The sequence below is a fragment of the Chiloscyllium plagiosum genome, unplaced genomic scaffold, assembly GCF_037043375.1.
Source record: "Chiloscyllium plagiosum isolate Xiang-an unplaced genomic scaffold, Cpla_swu_hap1 HiC_scaffold_3, whole genome shotgun sequence".
NCBI lineage: Eukaryota > Metazoa > Chordata > Chondrichthyes > Orectolobiformes > Hemiscylliidae > Chiloscyllium > Chiloscyllium plagiosum.
Window position 1 is genome coordinate 41,546,137 of NW_028270141.1, and position 20,680 is coordinate 41,566,816.

The following is a 20,680-nucleotide window of genomic DNA, read 5'->3' on the forward strand; positions in this document are numbered from 1 at the left end:
TAAGTCCTGCTAAGATTTGCTTTCCCAAAATGCAGCACCTCGCATTTATCTGAATTAAACTCCATCTGCCACTCCTCAGCCCATTGACCTATCTGGTCCAGATCCTGTTGTAATCTGAGGTAACCCTCGTCGCTGTCCACTACATCTCCAATTTTGGTGTCATCTGCAAACTTACTAACTGTACCTCTTATGCTCACATCCAAATCATTTATGTAAATGTCAAAAGGTAGAGGGCCCAGCACCGATCCTTGTGGCACTCCACTGGTCACAGGCCTCCAGTCTGAAAAACAACCCTCCACCACCATCCTCTGTCTTCTGCCTTTGAGCCAGTTCTGTATCCAAATGGCTAGTTCTCCCTGTATTCCATGAGATCCAACCCTGCTAATCAGTCTCCAATGGGGAACCTTGTCGAATGCCTTACTGAAGTCCATATAGATCACATCTACTGCTCTGCCCTCATCAATCTTCATCAAGTTTGTGAGACATGATTTCCCATGCACAAAGTTAGCGGCATTTGATAAATGAAAATTCATTCTGCGCAACAATTCACATAGTTCTTTCGCAACACAATCAGGCTTCATTAATTTCTTGGCTCCTGTAGGAGTGTAGAGTCTATGGTTAGTTTCTGGCTGAGTTTCTTCTTCCAGCTGACTAATTTAACTGAGGATGGTGAGGTAGATCAAAGTAAGCAGGATGAACAACACAGTCAGGTGTGATAGGAGACATATCCACGGGGTATATCTACGTGTTTGAGCCCTAGTCCCAGAAGTCATCCAGCCAGTTAGTCAATTTTATTTCCCTGATATCCTTTTGAAATTGCTGTCTACTGAGTAACAGTAGCAAAAGCTTTGTGCATTGCTGGACTCTTGGTAAATGCTTTTGATGTAGTTCTTCATCTCTCTCAAAACCTTGGTGGAAGAAGAACTCTTGCATCCTACTAGAGACAAGCTCAATCTAGGCTCAATTCACTTTTACATTTGAAATACTCCTTGAATTTCTCATCATGCACTTTAGGCCAATCAGTCATGACATAATTGAATGCTTTATTGAGCACCATGAATGCTTTATTGAGCACCATGTATTGTGAGTTTTATCATAAACTTTTCTGAGACACTGAGATGATAGTTGTAACTGGCTGCGAATGAATAAGTCTTATTGGGAAATTTGAAAAGATGGCCACATTTAAATGACCTGCTAATTTTAATTTCTTTTACTTGTCGACTATCAAATTCAACGTCCATTTCTGAGACCATAATTCTGTAATGATGTGCTCCCTTCTTTTATGATTGTAAGCATTTGATAGTCAATTATTAAACAAAGTGAACTTGCTTTGTACAAGTCTTTGTCAAACTCAGAACACAATATATGATTGATGATAAAATTATTCAAAAAAAAAGACTGAATTCTGTGTTTGTTCAGGTCAGTAAGATATATATTACAAGTTTCTCTACACCATCTCTCATTATGTAAGAGAATGCCACACCTCACTCCTACGGTGAAGTATCACATACTAAAACTAATTGTTTCTTGCATTCATAGTGGGTTCTAAACACTATATATTCTTGAAGTTGATCTTGGACTTTGTTCACCTGTATAATGTGCTGTCCCTCTGTCTTAATGATAATTAGAATGTCATACAAACATTAATTAGGAGCAAATGTACACCATTTAGCCCTCGAAACCTGCTCCTTCATTCAATAAGAATTTCACACACCCATCTTTCCTGATAACCCTTCATTCCCCTAACAAGATTCTGTCCATCTTTATCTTAAAAACATTCAGTGACCCTTTCTCCACCACCACCTTCTTTGGAACTCTGCCTCAGTAGCACAACAGGAGAGAAAATAATTCCCCTCATCTCTGACCTAAAAGGAAAACCCCTAACTTTAAAATAGTACCCCCAGTTCTACACTTGTTTATTTTTATTTTTGTTTCTGTTTCTGAACTATCTCCAATGCATTCGCATCCTCGTTAAGTAAGTGAACAGGACTGTGCGGAGCACTCTAAATGTGGTTTCATCTGTGCACTGTTTTTATATTCCATTCCACCCATGATAAATGATAACCTTCTATTAGCTTTCCTAACTACTTACTCTACCTGCATATTAATCTTTTGCATTCCATGTACAAGCACCTCAAGATCCTTTTGCATCTCTGAACTCCGCAATTTATCACTATTTAGATAATAATACTATCTGCCACTGCCAAAAAGGACTTACATTTTCACATGTAATCCATTTGGCACATTTTTGCCATTCCCGTAACATGCTAATATATTCCTATAACCTCCTTGTGTCCTCTTCACATCTTATATTCTTTCCTATTTTTGTGTCATCAGCAAATTTGGTAACCATATCTTCCATTCCTTTATCTAAGTCATTTATATAAATAATGAGCAGTTGGGGTCATAGCACTAATCCCAATGGCACACCACTTGCTAACCCAAAAGACTCACGGCAGCAAGGTGGTTCAATGGTTAGCACTGCTGCTTCACAGTGCCTGGGACCTGGGTTAGATTCCTGCCTTGGGTGACTGTCCATATAGAGTTTGCATGTTCTCTGGGTGGGTTTCCTCCGTGTGTGCTGGTTTCCTCCCACAATCCAAAAGATGTGGAGGTCAGGTGAATTGGCCATGCTAAATTGCCCATAGTGTTAGTGATAGGGGGGTGGGTTACTCTTTGGAAGGTTGGTTTGGGCTGAAGGGCCTATTTCCATACTGTTGGGAATTTAATCTAATTTTGCAAAATCATGTTGACCCTGCGTAATTGCATTGAATTTATATTTGTTATAATTTCTTTATTAATAGACTCTAACATATTACCCATGATAAATGTTAAGTTGATTGGCCTGTAATCCCTACTTTGTCTCCCTGACTCTTTCAGCACAGGAGTTATTTGATATCCCTGAATCAAGGGAATTTTGAACCCAATGCATCAATCATCTCACTAAGCAGTTCCTTTAAGATCCTAGGATGGAGTCCATTAGGACCCAGACACTTGTCAGCCCACAGTTCAAACAATTTAATTAGTATCATTTCTCTAGTGATTGTGATTTTCCTAGGTTCTGCCCTTCCTCCCATTTCCTGTTTTATAGCTCCTTCTTGGATATTCTTTGTGTCCTCTAGACTGAAGGCAGATGCAAAATACTTGTTCAATTTATCAGCCAAATGTGTAACCTTTTGTAATTATACTGACTCTTTTTGTAAGGGTTGAATTCCCCCATTGTTCCCAAAATGTATTTATCATGCTGACTGAGCACAGAAAGCAGTCTTTCAAGTAGCTGAAACCTATTCAAAATCAAATTTAGAAGTTCCAACAATATGTTATAATGTACTTCACTCAATAATTTCTCAAAAAATGTGTAAAGGAAAATTCCATCCCCACCTCGTTGCAATCTTTCTGTGTCTTGCACTGAGAAAAGGTTAACATGTGGACTCTCAACAGACAGCCATATTGCTCTACCTTAACTTACACCTGCCCAACAGAGGGAGGAGCAAAGAGGGTAATGTAATAAAGTGCTCAAACCTTATAATATATTACAAGGTGTAGGATTAAGAAGGTAGCTAAAAACTGCAACAGATGGAAATTGTTATGTCTTTTGATTGTACATTTGTAAATATGTTAAATACAGACATTTTCTTGAAAGTGGAGTTGCAGGTAGATAGGATAGTGAAGAAGGCATTTGGTATGCTTTTCCTTTATTGGTCAGAGCATTGAGTATGGGAGTTGGGAGGTTATGTTGTGGTTGTACGGAACATTGGTTAGGCCACTTTTGGAATATTGTGTACAATTCTGGTCTCCCTCTGTTAGAACAATGTTGTGAAACTTGAAAGGATTCAGAAAAGATATACAAGAATGTTACAAGGGTTGGAGGATTTGAGTAATGGGGAGAGGCTGGATAGGCTGGGGCTGTATTCCCTGGAGCATCAGAGGCTGAGGGGTAACCTATAGAGGTTTATAAAATCATGCAGGTGCATGGATAGGATAAATAGACAAAGTCTTTTCCCTCGGGTTTGGGAGTCCAGAACTAGAGGGCATAGGTTTAGGGTGAGAGGGGAAAGATATAAGAGACCTTTCACGCAGAGGGTGGTACATGTATGGAATGAGCTGCCAGAGGAAGTGATGGAAGCTGGTACAATTGCAGCATTTAAAAGGTATCTGGATAGGTATATGAATAGGAAGGGTTTAGAGGGTTATGGGCAAGTGGGAATAGATTGGGTTGGGATATCTGGTCGGCACGGACAAGTTGGACCGAAGGGTCTGTTTCCATGCTGTACATCTCTATGACTGTATTTATGCTAATATTGTAGGAAGTGATACACTGTCACGTGATTTATTTCTTTTGCATGTACATGCTGGTATAAGGAAGCTAAAGCAACGTCTTTGCTAAACTCAGTGTTCAACCTCTGTGTCTGCCTCCATTTGGTTTGCATTTTTCTGAAACAAGGAAATACAACAAAAACAACGCAAAATATTCTGTGAACTCTTGAATCTCAACTTTGTGCCAACATATCAAGATAGGGTGTGCAACTATTTAGGACTTGGATGAAGAGAAATTTGTTCACTCAGAAGATTGTAAGTCTTTGGAATTCTCAACATCCAGGAGCTGGGGATGCTTAAGCAATGAATGTAATCAAGGTGGGAGATAGATAGGATTTGTGAACACTGGGGGAATTGGGAGGTATGGTGATTGGCTGAGAAGGTGGAGTTGAGATTGACAATCATATAGTAGAGACTGTTCTTTGAGTTGTTTTAAAGATCCACAGTTTTCGCCAAAGTTAGTTCAAGGATCAGAGTTTTGAGTGTGAGCTAAATGAAGAAGATGTGAATGGAGCTGTAATTTTACTATTTTAAATAGCAGCAGCTTGTAATTCATCCTGATCATTCCTCATACAGTTTAACACACAGCAGCAAAATAGTTTATTCTACATTTTGGCTGCAGAAATCTGAATGAGTAGAGCTGAGATTTGGAGTATCATTCACCAGGATCATTTAGGCATGTCAAAATAATTCAGTATCTTTGAAAACAAAGAGTATAAAAACATTACATCCAAATAGATTAAAACAGGAAATAGATAACCAGTGGAAAAGAAAGGAAATAATTATGCAAGATTTGGCCGTGGGAATGAATGGATTTTTTTTCTGTCTTCCACTGCTTAACACCAGACATACTTGCGCACAAAACCTTGCAAACACAGATGTGCGTGCACAAATACAAAGACATAAATGTGCACAGACACGTGCATGCCCCAAAATCTCTCTCTTTGAACCCCCTGCTCCATGCCTTAACTTACTCTTTCCACACACCTTACCTGGTTTTTTTCTGTTTTAAATGGGTGATCCCTTATTTTTCAACCATGATCCCTAGTTCTAGATTCTCCCTCAAGAGAAAACATTCTTTCCACACACACCCTGGAAAATCCCTTCAGGATCTTATATATTTCAATTAGTTACCTCTGACTTTTCTAAACTCAAGAAAATACAGGCCTAGCCAATCCTTATGAGATTTCAGGTCTTGCTCATTTCAGGTCTTGTGACCCTTCTAAGAACTGTTTTTAATGTATTACCATCCTTCTCTAAATATGGTAACCAGTACTGTAAGTAGTACTCCAGATGTGGTCTCACCAATGTCCTGTATGACAGAAGTGTAACTACCCTACTGTTGAATTTAATTCCTTTTGCAGTAAAATATAACATTCTATTAGCTTTCCTGATTACTTGTTATCTTTTCCTCTCATAATACCAGAAGCCACCTCTCCAGATTGTTTCTTGCGTAATGGGAACTCTGGCTTTTTGATACCCATTCCTAACCCTTTGAGAGTACTTACATCTCACATGAGATTAGCTAACTATGCACAATCTGGTCATCAAAGGTACATCTCAGGGGCTTTTCACCAATCACTTAAACTAATAGTGCAGTGTAAAGACAGAGTTAACTGGCTGTTTGGTTGTTGAAATCGACATTGGTAGTTTTGGACTGAGACATGTACAAGAAACTGAGCTAAAAGATTTGTCATTGAGGAGTCTGTGTTGTAGGATTTGGCAGAAATGACAAAGATCACATGTTTGCATTTTAAACTATTAAAACTTGTTCTACTGCTTGTTTATATAAAGATGAATCCACCAAGTAGATTGAGCCAAAGGTAAAAGTGCCAAATTCTGAAGTAATATGAAGTTGAACCAGTTCAACTTACTCTGTAAAAATGCAACCGCGCCCCCCCCCCAAAAAGACACCAACCCCCTGATCTGATGCCCCCCCCCTCCCCGGTGTTCCTGTCTTAATTAGTGCAATGTCCAACGGTCAGATTGCAGCTGCTGAAGTCATATGTGAATGTGGGTGGAGAACCTCCAATACATTCTGACTCTTGAGCATCTGATACTTTGTTTGTTTTCGGAGTCCTTAAAATAAATTTCTCGACACTGCAAACCCCTTTCTTCCAATGCTCATTGTTCCTGCTTTGACTTAAATTGAAAATCATGTTTTAAAACAAAACTTGCAGTGGAAGAAATGGCAAAATGGCTGCAGTTTGGTTTACTCAATTATCAAGATGTTAAGAAGATCTTGTTTTTACAATATTCAGTCTAATGGAACAAAATGCTATGCTATTTCAATTCTGATAAAATTTAAACCAGGATCAAGGAGATTTTATTTCCACACTGTCTGTGGTCTCACTCTTTCCTATCTATTTCACATCCTCCTGCTCTCCAATGCACTAAAATAGCAATACTCCCCCAGTTCTGACCTGTTGCACACCCCTGATTTCCATTCTGCTACTGTTAGCTGCCAAGACTTTGTAATTTCTTTTTCTCTATTCCTCTCACTACCTTTGAATTGTTCCTTCAAGCCTATCTCTTTGACTAAGCTTTTAGACACCTCCTTATTGTCGCTTTGTGTGTCCTGGTGTCAACACATTTTTTGATATTATTCCTGTGAAGCACATTGGAATATTTACCAGTGTTAAAGGCACAAAACAAATACAAGCTCCTTGCTCATTACTAAAGGTTGTGAGCAGGAAGATCCCCTCTTCCTGAAGGGTAAATAAAGTATAAGTTTTAATCGATTGTTTTTATTCTTGTAGCTGTTCAGCGGCCTAACAATCCCTGCCAAACTGAAAGACACAACTGTGACTCGCCTGACCGTGCTCGCTGCATTTACACTGGTGGCTCAGATTTCATGTGTGTCTGCTTACCTGGTTTCTCGGGCGATGGAAAATCCTGTGTTGGTATGGAAAATCCTGCTTCAGTTGAAACACCTGTCAGTTTTCTTCCTGAACATGTGCATGAATCAGAGTTGCAGAGGGTGGGGAAGGATTAGATATTTTTAACAAACACAATGCTGGAGAAACTCAATAGATCTGGCAGCATCCATGGGAAGAGAAACCGAGTTAACATTTCAAATGTGATATTCAGAGCAACTACTTTTCACTATGAAAAGTGTCATACTGGACTCAAAACATTAACTCTCTATTTCCCTCTCCATGGATGCTGTCTGATGTATTGAGTTTCTCCAGCATTCTCTCTTCAGATTTGCATCATCAGTATTTTACCATCACTTCAGGGTTTTTTACACATTAATTCCAAAAATTGTATCGGTCAAAATGGTTTTGGGCATCCATTGCTACAGGCCCATTTGGGAGGGGTCAGGTCCACTTGTTGCACAACTTTTAGAGGCTACCAAAGGATTCTAAGGGTGGAAGTAATACTTTAAACTATTATGTTAATAAGAAGCACAAAGATTCACTGAGCAGTTGCATCAATTGAAATTAAATAGAACAAAAGCAAATTACTGGCAATAATGAAATTCCAAAGTAAGTATTGGAAATACTCAGCAGATTAAGTAGCAACTGTGAAGCAAGGAAGAGTTTAGATCAGTGATCTGTCATTAGAAGTTTATGTAACAGTTTATGACTAAGCACAGAGCTGCAGGAAAGGAGGATGAAGGTGGAGAGGAGAACAAGAGGAGCATCCCTTGTGTTTGGAGGAAGGCAGGAGAATTAAATGACAAAAGGGGTGATGGTGATGGTAATGGGCCAAATAAACAAATCGAAATGCAGTAAAACTGAATATTCTTTCCATACTAAAATGATGATGGATTTCAGTTATACAAGCAGAATAAAAGGCCTGAGATTGTTCTCCTTGGAGGGAGAAGCCAAGAGAAAATTGAGAGGTTTTGATAGACTAAATAAAGAGAAATGATTTCAATTGGCAGATGTGTCAGTAACCAGAAGATACAGATTTAAAGTGATCAGTGAAAGGTCCAGAAGGAAGATTAGGATATTTGTTTCCACAGCAAGTTGTTGTGATCTGGAATGTGCTGCTTGAAAACCTGGTGAAAGCAAGTTGAAAGAGAATTTGGAAAAGCACTTCAAAAGGATGCATTTGCAGAGCTATGGGCAACAACAGTGAAGTAACTTAATCAAAGAGCAAGCAAAGGCAGGGTGGACTGAATGCTCATTGTATGCTGTGAAGAGCTCAGAACATGGCTGCACTGTGCTCAATGTTTCTGACTAACAGCAACCAGGACTTTTATTGCTGTAACTGAATGAAATTAATGCCAAGGTTTTTTTTTAAAAGACAACATTATGTACAACGTCCTGTGTTTCACTAATTAGAGTTATATTATGCATATGAAAAATCAATTGCATAGATTTCAGAGAACTGGGCCGTTTTTGGTTGAAATGACAATATTGATTATTTTTAATGGCTCAATAAGGTTAAATTTATGCAAGCCTACATTTAATTTGCTTTAGGTACACACCATGAGATGATTTAATTGAGTTGCTTATGGTGAATAAAGGGTAGAGAGAAACTATTTTTGTTAATGGTGTTGGAGTTGAGAGCAAGGGGCCATATTTAACTTTAGAGAGAGGTCATGGGAGTGGGGCTGGTGGGTAGGAATGATGTTGAGAAACACATTTTTCCACAAAGGATTTCAATAATCTGAGTTACTCTCTCTCTATCCTGTTGAGGCTGGAGGTTTTTGGGGGAGTGGGATAGGTGTTCATCAATTGAAACTCTGTTTAGTAGAATTTGGTTAGAAGAAGTTACAAAACAAAAAATAGTAGATGGAGTAAAGTAACAGATGAGCCATCATCCCATTGAATATCAGAACAGACGGAGGTGTTAAATGGCTACTTGTGTTGTCACGTCTTCAGTTACAAGAAACCATTTTCCTCTTTCAAGATATTGATGAATGCCAGCCAAACCGATGCCATCGATATGCTCAGTGCTACAATACACCTGGATCCTTCACTTGCCGTTGTTCCCCTGGCTATCAAGGTGATGGGTTCCAGTGTACACCTATAGGTAAGGAAATCATTTCACTCACTTCAATCTTCACTCAGTCACATTCTCATAAATTTCTAAAAGTTAGCGATTGAAATCTGGGGACTGGCGAACAATGTACCATATGCAAGATTTCTGTTGTGTGTAAAATTTAGATTTTGTCCCCACACAGTCAGCTGTCTGGAATATTGTTCCACTACATTACTCAATCTCCTCTGATATTTCTTATGGCCCAGAAAATTACCCCCTTCACTTTTATCCAATTCCCATCACTATTGAAAAGCAGTTTAACTTTCGTCCCAACTGCTCAGCCAGGTAAATAAGTTTGACTCTTAGTCGTGGGTAGCTAATGCCCAATGCAGTCAGTTCATTAAATTGGAACGCTACCATCTGATGTTAATCATCTTATTCCACTAATTTTCAGCATAACACTTCTCGAGTGGGTGGGACTTGGGCCTAGGCCTCCTGGCTTGGGGTGGGTACACTGCTGCTGCACTATGGGAACTTGTCTACTCATTTATTATAATCTTACAAAAGAAAAGAGGGGAAAATATTCAATTTGATATGCCCTTAAATTTTAGTGTGTACTTCACCTGATGGACTGAATTTTTTTCTACAACGCCAAAGAAAGTAAGGGCTTGCATTTTTGTGGTGACTTCCTCAACATCAGGATATCCCAATACACTTTGCAGACAATTAGGTAGCTTTTGAAATGCATTTGCAATTATGATGCTGGAAATGCAGTTTCAAATTTGCACACTGGCATCAATGTGAAAATGATGAGATCATGGTATATTTTCATCCATCTTACTGGGCAAAATGGAGCCTCAGTTTAACACTGCAGTCAAAAGAGAGAACCTCCAGCAGTACAGCACTCCTTCAGAGCTGCACTGGGAATGGCAACCTGCTTCATGTGCTCAAGTCTCTGGAAAGGACCTTAAAGCTTCAATTAACAAAAGACCCAAGTTTTTATAACAGACAAATAATATCAACAAAATAATTTTTCTGTATTACAAATCTTACAAAGGTGTTGCCAAGGTTGGAAGTTTTGAGCTGTAGGGAGAGACTGAATAGACTGGGGCTGTTTTTTCCTTGGAGCATCGGAGGCTGAGGGGTGACCTTATAGAGGTTTATAAAATCATGAGGGGCATGGATAGGGTAAATAGAGAGGGTCTTTCCCCTGGGGAGGGGGAGTTCAGAACTAGAGGCATAGTTTTAGGGTGAGACGGGAAAGATTTATAAGGGACCTAAGGGGCAACATTTTCACGCAGAGGGTAGTATGTGTATGGAATGAGCTGCCAGAGAAAGTGGTGGTGACTGGTACAGTTACAACATTTAAAAGGCATTGTGATGGGTATATGAATAGGAAGGGTTTAGAGGGATATGGACCAAGTACTGGCAAATGGGACTAGATTAGGTTAGGATATCTGGCATTGATGAGTTGGACCAAAAGGTCTGTCTCCGTATTGTATATCTCTATGACTCTATTGCTGATCTAAATACATGCCTGCTTGTGAGTTGTAAGAGAGTATACTGCTTTTAAACTATTTTTCACAAAAGCAGGTGACATAACAAACACTTGGATACTTGGAATTTCTTTGGTGTTGTAATGTTAAAAGTCAAATAGTTTTTTAAGTACAAAAGCAGCACAGTTTATATGCTGACCCTAGATTAGGCAAACTACCAGAAAGTCCTTGTTAAAGTATGCATTTGCCTTTCTGTCAAGTCTATTATTATTTAAATAGTTTTCTTTGTTGGGACAATAATCTGTATCATTTTCAGAGAGTCAGAAATTTACTTTTATAAAATGCAGCTGTCAGAGTGTCACATGAAAGGAATTACTGCAGAATTTAGCTATTCATGAGGTGAATACTTTTTCTAGAAGCACAGTTTGGAACATTGAAGGGATGTCAGCAGATTTTAAGCTCTTTGAATTGGAGAAGGACAAATTACTTAAAGGTCTTTATTTTTGAATATAGTTTAGATCTTATATGTTAATAAAGGTGTGGCCAAATATGGAGGGATGTTTTACCTTCTATGTCCATCACTAACACTGTCTCTATACAAGGTTCTCAGATTGAAACATATTTTACTTCCTGAGTAGTGGGGGCAGCAATAAAAGGTGGACCCTTTATGGACCCTTTCCTACATGAGAATTTCCTAATCCAATTTACAGCCAGTTAAGTGCTTTTGGTGTGTTTGTAATGGTAGAGACAGAAACCACCATTTTAGAATGATCGGATGTGCATGTTTAATGCCAAGGCACACAAAGGTATGGGCAAAGTGTTGCAAAATGGAATTAGAAGAGTTAGATGTTCGTTTTTGACTGGTGCAGAATACTGGGCCAAAGGGCTGTTTTCTGTGCTGTAGGCATCTATGATTCTGTAACAGCTAAGGAGGATGAGTTGGAGTTAAATTGGGTACAGAAAGAGAAATCAAGAGAAGGAAAGATTGAATCAAGAAAGATAGAAAAGAGAGAAAAGGGAAAAAATTTAACAAATTATCAAATTTTGAAAAGTAATGACTGTAGAAATGAAACACCACATTCAAGCTGTTAACTTTTCTAACCAGCAAGTTAGCGGCATCAAGGAGCATAAATTATCTCATTAAAAGGTTCTTTAAGTACCAGCCCTAAATATCTGTAGCAAATTTAATAGGTAACTAATTTATGACATGTTTTGTGAAACACGCAGTAGGCTTACAAGGCTAACAGTGGGCAATGCAAATCCTCCAACTGGTGGCAATTCACAATCGAGGAGTTATGTCCTCAGTAGAAATAGCTGGACAGCATCAATATTTGACTGCCATTAAACCAATGGATGTTTTGGGAACCCCATCTGAGCCAATGTCCCATAATCATCTTTTGGAACTCTGTCCTGGTTAATTTTTTATATGTTTTGGCAATATGTCATTGATTCCTTTTTTACAAGCTGTGAAGAAACTTCAATAAGTGGAGAAAAATTAATCCCTGTTAAATGTTGCATCTCAATTGTTAATTAGCTCCAGAACCTGACAGCATGTAAACATTAGGCATGACTGTAGTCCAGACTGTGGTTGGAGATGAAAACTACCACATGTCTGGAAACTGTGGGGGATTTGCCTGCAGAAAAGAATAACCCAACAGTGTGTCTAGGCAGGATATAAAATAAACGCGCTTCAGTCCCTGGGTGCTTTTGCTCCCACACACCAGATCCTGAAAGCAGACATAGAAGGATGAAATAGGAAAATTTTATGATTTGGTCCTAATCATGAACATGTTGACTGTCTTATCTTGATGCTAGTTCTCATGAGTAGGGCTTGACTTTCTTGAGCCAGTTCTATACTTCCTTGCCGAAGTATCTATGTACTGACCCAATTCAAAGCTGGATGTCCAGTTCCCAAACTCTGTTTGGAAATTGTAAATATGGTTGATATGTTAAAATAATGTCTTGACTGGAGAGAGATTGCAAAAACCAAAATTGTATTCCCTAGAATTTAAAAAGGGTAAGGATTGATTTGGTCAAGTTCCAAAGAATAAAGGGAAACAGCTGGACTACATGAAGAAGTCTGTCTATGTGACTTCTTTACTGGCAGCCAGAGAAACTGGCTTTTATTTCCCAATGCTGACTGATGGCAACAGTTACTGATCCAAAACTCAATTCTGGATAAGGTGTTCAGTTTGGAGTGACAGCTTGTGGGACTTCATGGAAATCTGTGGGTGGGTATGTTATGGGTGCCCTTCCAGATGCTTTTAGCCAAGGGGTCATACATAATTGCTGATTAGGTTGGGTTTATGAGTAGAAAGTTGTGCCCAGAGTGGAGGTACTCCTGTAATCTTTGGAGCAGACATCTTTGTGTAATGAGTTCATTTTAAGATTAATCTGACATTCATTTGTCATTCATGAACATATGCTTCAATGATATTGATTAGGTGATACATATTGACCAGGCCACTAGACTTTACTTTCAGTCATGAAAGTGGGTCTGAATGGACAAGTGGATATAAGTGGAACCATTAGAATATAGTACTATGGGGAAAAGTTTGGGGTGAACTGTGTTGAAAATTGGTTGTTCTGTGCTTGTGGGTGTGTTTGGTCAGAAAGAAAGGAAAAGTTGCTGTGGTGGCACAAAGTATTGATGACTTCGACCATCCAACAGAGACTAGGTTACAAATCCCAACTGGAGGATGGGAAACAGACTTTGAAAGAATTTGTAGAATTAAATGGCTTGGAAAAGCTGAGTGTCATTTAATTTTTTTTTCTTGTGTTAACTTGTGGTTTGGCAGGTAGTACCAACAGGTAATTATGGATGGACGGCAGTAAGATTAAGGATTAGATGGGCAGTTGGATATTTAAGAGCAGGGTTGCAAGTCAGGGGAGCAGGTATTAGGCCTTAGCAGAATTTGGGTATACGGTTCTATCTGATGAGGTCCATTTAATCATGATTGAGGAATTGATCCTTCTTTCAATTTCCTCTGCCCCTTTGTTTGGCAGGTGCTTTCTACCTACCAACTTCATTGACAAAGAGTGGTGTTAGTATGGCAAACAATTTAAGGATCAAGACAACAGTGAAATAGAGTCTGTTTGAAAACATTTAGTAAGATCTGGTTATGTTTTTTTCAAAGATATTATTATTGTGTCTGATATATCTGAATATCCAGCCTATGCCCAGTTAAGATAGTCAGCCATTCTGTGTGAACTCAGACCTTAAACTATTGCATTTTCTATTTGTTGCTGAACAGGCTCCGAGAAAACGCAATGTGAGCTTCACAAGGACAGTATTGTGAGTAGTTTGCAGCCAAGAGGACCCAGGCCTGCTGGCTTCTACATCCCTGAGTGTGATGTCCATGGGAATTATGTGCCAGTCCAGTGCCTCACAAGCCAAGAGAGCTGCTGGTGTGTCGACACAAATGGTAATGAAATTGCAGGAACCAGGACTAGCCATGGAGTTCGACCCCCATGTAAGTATTGGCGCTCTTGGATTAAGTTATTAAAAATGACTACAAATAATCCATGTAAAATGGCCTGTTTGAAACCAGAGATGTTAATCGTTGATGTTCTAAATATCTGTGATATAGGAAATATGAGAGGCTAGGTATTGTTTACAATATTTACTTGACCTCAAACTGTTTTTGTCTAGCGTCTTTTAAATGTGGTGAATCATATGAAGGTGCTTCACAGGATAGAGATATTGAGGGAAAGAAAGGAGCATAGGATTGGTGACAAAGCCTTGACCAAAGATTTTGAGGAGGGTCATAAATGAGGGGTGAGAAGCAGAGCGATGCTTACCAAGGAAATTTTAGTGTTTGCGGCCTAGATAATTGAAGGCATTGCTGCTAATGATAGCATGAAAAGAGTGGGACCTATGTAAGTTGTCAAAATTGAATGGAGTTGAAGGTATGTGCATCTAAAACTTTTCCATTTACTGCTGGATTCTTTGTAAGCCATTCATACAGCTGGTTACCCGTGGAACGGCTTCATCACATGCTCAAGTTAGCTTGAGTGTAGTTGTTTTCAAATACAGTCATTTTGATAGATCCTATGGGAAATAAAATTGCTTGAAACATTTTCTTCCAACTTCCTCCTGCTATCCACATTCCTTCCAGTGACATGGCTTGAGAAAATATTAATTCATTTGAGAGTTTGAAAGCATGGGGTCTCAGCTTGCTCATGAAGCGAGTGTATCTTGCGTAGCATCAGTTAATACTGGTGGAGTGGCCAGTAATACAGTGCAGTTCTCTGCTCCCATTCTTTGTACAGTAAAAAGAGCTGAACTGCAGTAGATTTTTTTCCCCTTGCTATGTTTACAAAAGAGATGGTATTTCTGGAATTTGCTATTCATTGCAGTAAATACTTGCAAGTAGGGGGTTATTCATAGTACAGCTAATGAGAAGTGAACTTTAATACTTATAAGGCAACAAATACAAAAAACAAAATTATCACTTTGTGAACCTGTTTGACAGTAAATTGACTATTTTTGATCATGTGAAAATCATTTTTTAAAAATAGCAGTTATTATTCTGATCTGGCAAGTAGCTCTGGAAGAGACAAGTTCTTAAATATTCCAGTAGGTTTGTTTTTTTTAAAAAACACTCTTGATGTAATAGTCTACTTTTCTAAAGAAGGGTTTCCACATTCAGAGGTCAGAATCACAGCTGCATGAAAAGTTTACTCTTTATAGCAGTTTATGCCACAAGTCTGCACTTCAACCGAAAATAGCACTTAGTTAACACATGTCTTTGGTTTGGGATAAGCTCTTGTCCTTTTAAGGTATATACACATTCCCAGTTATGTAATGTACAGCCACATGGAGGACAGAGAACCTGATGGTCATGTGAAATATGTGAACAGCTAAATCTGACTGGGAAAGCTTGAAAATTGTAATTGAATCTATTGAAGCACTACTAAGATAAAGGTTTAAGGCCAAGAACAGTATAAAGATTTGTAACAAAGCATCAACTAAGCTATTATCTGATATTCTGAACTGAATGCTTCAGCCATGTTGCAATCTTTTAATAAATCCCATTGCCAGCAATATATGGAGAAGTCTCTTCGGCCCTCTAAATTGTAAGACATCCTAAAATCTGCTGTCTTTACATTAACTCTTAACATATTCTATTACCTATGATCGTTTGTGCTTTTAGCTCCCAGTTTCTAAATATCCCAGTTCTAAGATTCTTATCCTTGGTTAAAATCACCTCCATGATAGTGCTCTTTCTAATGCTGTAAGCTCTGGATATGCCATTGCATGTTGGCCAGATCAGGTAAGGATAGCAGATTTCATTCTATATAAGGTATTAAAAACCAGATGGTTTTTACAGCAATCAGTAATAGTTATCATTACAGAGACTAGTTTTATATTCTAGATTTATTAATTGAATTTAAATTCTACTGACTGCTGTGATGGGATTTGACACTTTATGCCCACGGGTGTTATCCTGGGTCTCTGGGTTACTAATCCAAAGACATTACCACCCTGCTACCAACAACCCATTTTCTACTTTCTTTTTTATAGTAATCACTTCTCAGCTCTGACATCATACCTTGTAAATCTTCTCTGCCATTTCTCCAGAATCTCAATATTCAGTAATGGAAAACAATATTATATTTGTTATTCTATGTATCCACAGTTCTCCAAGTATGATCTCGCCAAGGTCTATATAAATTCAACGTAACTTTCTTGCTTTTCAGTTCAATTTGGTTTGAAAAGAATCTCAACTTGCACTTTAGTGGCCTTGTTAAACATATGCTGTTATTCTTAATGATTTTGTGTCTGTACCCCAAATCATTTTATTATTGTATCACATTTCTGAAGAAAAAAAGCTGGCTGAATTAATTCATGTACTGCCCTCAACGTGTGTTTGTTTAAATAGTGTGATGGAGTGCTATCTAAACATGACCATCTGGTTTTCTTCTACTGTTCTGACAGGCCTTGAGGCAGTCACTCCTCCTGTGATAGTTGGGCCTACACCTAGACCAGATGTCATTCCACTGCCCCCAGGCACACACCTCCTCTATGCACAAAGTGGAAAAATAGACTACATCCCAGTGGAAGGTTCCAGCCTGAAGAAAAATGAAGCAAAGACTTTACTTCACGTTCCTGTAAGCAGTGTGTCAAAACATTTACTTTGTCAAAAGTCTATCAGATAAACGTAATGTAACTGTACAGTTTTCTGATAATCTGTGCAGATTTTTCGTGAATTTTGTTTTAAACATATAAGTGATCCAGTATACACCAAGGTTGCCATCTTGTGACTATTTTGTTTTATCAAAATGTTCAAGTACCAAGTTTAGGTAATAGATTAAGTTGTGTTATTTTAAATTTGGTCAGAAGTCACACAACAACAGGATATAGTCCAACAGATTTCAAATCACAAGCATTCAGAGTGCTGTCCCTTCATCAGGTGAAGTGACCTGTTGGACTATAGCCTGGTGTTGTGTGACTTCTGAGTTTGTCCACCCCAGTCCAACACCGGCACCTCCATAATATTCTAAACTTGAGCATGTATTCTCGGCACCTCTGCCTGTGCAGTCCTGAGGGAGAAATGCACTGCTGGAAATGCTAAACTTTGAAAAAGATATTAAACTGAGGTCCTGCCTGTCCTTGTGTGGGCTTACCAAATTCTATGGCATGATGGAAAAAACAACAGTGACATAATGAGTCATTCATTGCAGTTTGTGTGATCATGTGATGTGCAAGTTGTCTGTCTGTGCTTCCTGCATTATGACAGTAACTATATTTCAAAAAATAATTAATTGACTGGAAGTGCTTTGGATCACCTTGCAGTCATAAAAAAGTATTTTAAAGCAGGTTAATGCCTTTCTGTATAAACAATCACTTGTTAGTACGAGGTTGAATACAGACAAGTTGCTGAAGTTTTCCATGTTACAGTCAAGAGTGCCAAATTTCAGTTGATCAAATAACTTCTTAAAGAAATTCATAGACAGGGACCTGCTCTGTCCAAACCCAAGGAATGTTCTCCTCTTTGAATTAATCCAGAGCTTGAAAAGCCCAAAGTTCCTCATTGCTGTCAGCATGGCAAGCTTCAGCCAAACTGTCAGCCAGTCAGCACATTTTCTCCTGTAGTACCAATTGTTGTCATAAGTTGAAATTTAGAAAGTTTACATTTGTCCTGATGCAAGGTGTAAAACTTCAGTAGCACATCTCTCTTCACAGCACTATTCTTTGTGTGTTGTTCTTGTTAAAATGATGCTAACCATATTCTCTGTTTCCCGTCCTTGCCCCTTTTGAGCAGAGGTTATTTACTCTGATTTGTGGATGTTTCTCCACCCAGGTTTGAACTCTTAACCAATTTGTAGCTGTTACTGCAATAGCAAAATGTATATATGTGGAGCTTTAACTTTGTAAGTGTCTCAAGGTTGTTCATAGGAGCTTGATCAATCAAAAATTGATAGCTGTCCTCAAACAGAGATATTAGCAGTGCTAACCAGAAGCTTGGTCTAAGAGATGGATTTTAACAATATCTCAAAGTAGGTGTGACTGGGAGATATATGGGGAGGGAGTTTCAAGTTCAGGCCTTAGCGGCTGAAAGTAGAGCTATCAATGTTGGACCAATTAAAATTGGCAATGTGCAAGAATGAACTGCTGTAGATCTTGAACAAGTTGCAGACTTGTTCAATGTCAACTGTAGCTCAAATAGTTAAATGGTTATCCTCCTAACCAGAAGGCTCTGACATTTATGGCCAACTGAATGCAAATAATTTGATTGTTGCCTTTTTTTAATGCACATCTACCTTTCGGAGAATGACAGGAACTGGCAGAAGTTTTATTTGGTTATTTTATTGGGACTGCTTGCTGATACTGAAGTAGTAGTATTGACTGTCTGAGTAAAAGAATTCTGGTACTTCAAGAGATATAATTTTATTTGTATCCAGAGAATTCTGCAACATGTGCACCTACCTGAACAGATTTTACTGCTTCCAATGACTAAGCAAGAATGTGAAGGCAGCTGGTCTTAGGCAGATTTGGCTGCTCCAAGGCACTATTAAAGTTAGTACTGCCCAGCCCCCACTCCATTTCCAGCTCACACCACCACAAGCTCCCCCCTCCCCAGCTCCCTCATTAATTGAAACACACTGAGGTCAGCAACTGTTTAATGTCACTCCTTCACTATCCCTCCTCTCTACCCCCCCCCCCCCCCAACATTGCTATTGACCTGCCATAAAAATCCACAAAAGCCACAAGAGTATCTGAGAACGTGTATTTGTTTCTGCATATTCTATATCAACAGAAACAAATGAGAATAGTTGTTTTGTAATAGGTTTCTGTACTAGAAGGAAAAATCAGGAGAGGCAATGTAAATTAAATGGTACAACAATAAAGAGAGTGCAGTAGCAGAGTGACCTGAGGCTGTATGAACACAGATCCTTTTGAAGGTGGCAGTCAAGTTCATGAAGCAGTTTATATTTTTAAAAATACAGATCCGGGGCTTTATAGATAGAGGCATAGAGTACCAAAATGGGAAACCTACAGGAAAGCTTTGTAATTCATTAGTTAGGTTTCAGCTGAAGGATGGTGAAAAATTTTCAAGGACAGGCAGATGCAGGGATATTTTAAAATATTTTGCAGAATGCCATCTCTTTGTGAAGCAGAACAATGATATTGATTCTTGCATTGTCTCTGTAAGAGCTACACAACTAGTTCCACTCACCCTGCCATTTCCCCTTAGCCCTGCAAAAAAAAAATCCCTTTGGTGAATTTTCCAATTCTTTTTTGAAAGCTGTCTCCAACTTGCATTCAAGAATGCGTTCTCTCTAAAGGTCTGTTGAACTCCCCCAGAGAGTGGTGGAGACAGGGTCATTGGATGGTTTTAAAACAGAAGTAGGTAGATTCTTTACTAACAAGAGACTCAAAGGTTATCACAAGTAGTTACCACAAGAAAGTGGAGTTGAGGTCACGATCAGATTAGCCACGATTCTGTTGAATAATGACTGGGCTCGAGGGAATGAATGGCCTGCTTACCTTTCCATTTAAATCCTTACCACTTGCTGCATAAAGAAATATCTCATGATGCCCCTAGTTCTTTTATCGATCACCTTGAATCTGTACCTTCATGTCCTTAATTCATCTGCTATTGAATGTGGTTTCTGATTACTTACTCTGACTTGACCTCTCAAGAGTTTGAGTACTTCTATCAAATCTCCTGTCAACCTTTTTAATGGTGAACAGCTCCAGCTTTTCAGTCTAACTACAGACACAAGACTTTCATCTCTGAACTCTTGTTTTTTTTTACACCTTCTGAGAGGTCAAGTCAGAGTAAGTAATCAGAAACCACATTCAATGCCCTCACATCCTTGTGTGGTGCCCTGAATTGAACACAATACTCCAGTTGAAGCTGAACTAAACATTCACCATAATTCTTTTGTTTTTGTGCTCTGTCTCTATTTGTAAAGCCCAGAATACATCTTTTTACATTTTCTGGATCAGTTTACTGCCTTCAATAATTTCAGTAATATATACCTAGGTCACCTTGTTCCTGCATTATTTTTATTATATTGCTTCTCCTTGTGCTTCCTTTAAAAATGTATAATTTCTCACTTCTTTGCATCAAATGACATCTGCCCCTTGTCTGCCCATTCCACCAGCCTGTATCCCTTTTGAAGTCTACCACAATCCTCTCCACAGTTCACAATGCTTGCAAAATGTTTTGTCATCAGCAAATATTTCAGAATACTATAGAATTTGTGCTAATATAAAACATCAAGTTTACAGTGTCCATTATTCTTTCGGAAGGAAGACGAATAAGTGAAGAATATTTATTCAGATAACATGTTGGCAATCCTCAAATTATTTCTCTGGGTGCAACATTCAAAATAGTTTGCTCAATATAACTGCAACAAAAGAGAATAGCTGAAATGTTGTGTGACTACCCACACTATTGCATAAATGAAATGATGCT

At 38.6% G+C, this 20,680-nt stretch overlaps 1 protein-coding gene across 1 annotated transcript in view; it reads left to right on the forward strand.

Annotated features, from left to right (window-relative positions):
• Positions 1-20,680, forward strand: part of LOC122542349 (nidogen-1) — a 102,191-nt gene that overhangs the window by 55,637 nt on the left and 25,874 nt on the right. The window contains exons 11-14 of the mRNA XM_043680037.2: positions 7,077-7,220; positions 9,181-9,303; positions 14,003-14,221; positions 16,690-16,862. Coding sequence (XP_043535972.2) covers positions 7,077-7,220; positions 9,181-9,303; positions 14,003-14,221; positions 16,690-16,862 — 659 coding nt within the window. The remainder of the gene's footprint in view (positions 1-7,076; positions 7,221-9,180; positions 9,304-14,002; positions 14,222-16,689; positions 16,863-20,680) is intronic.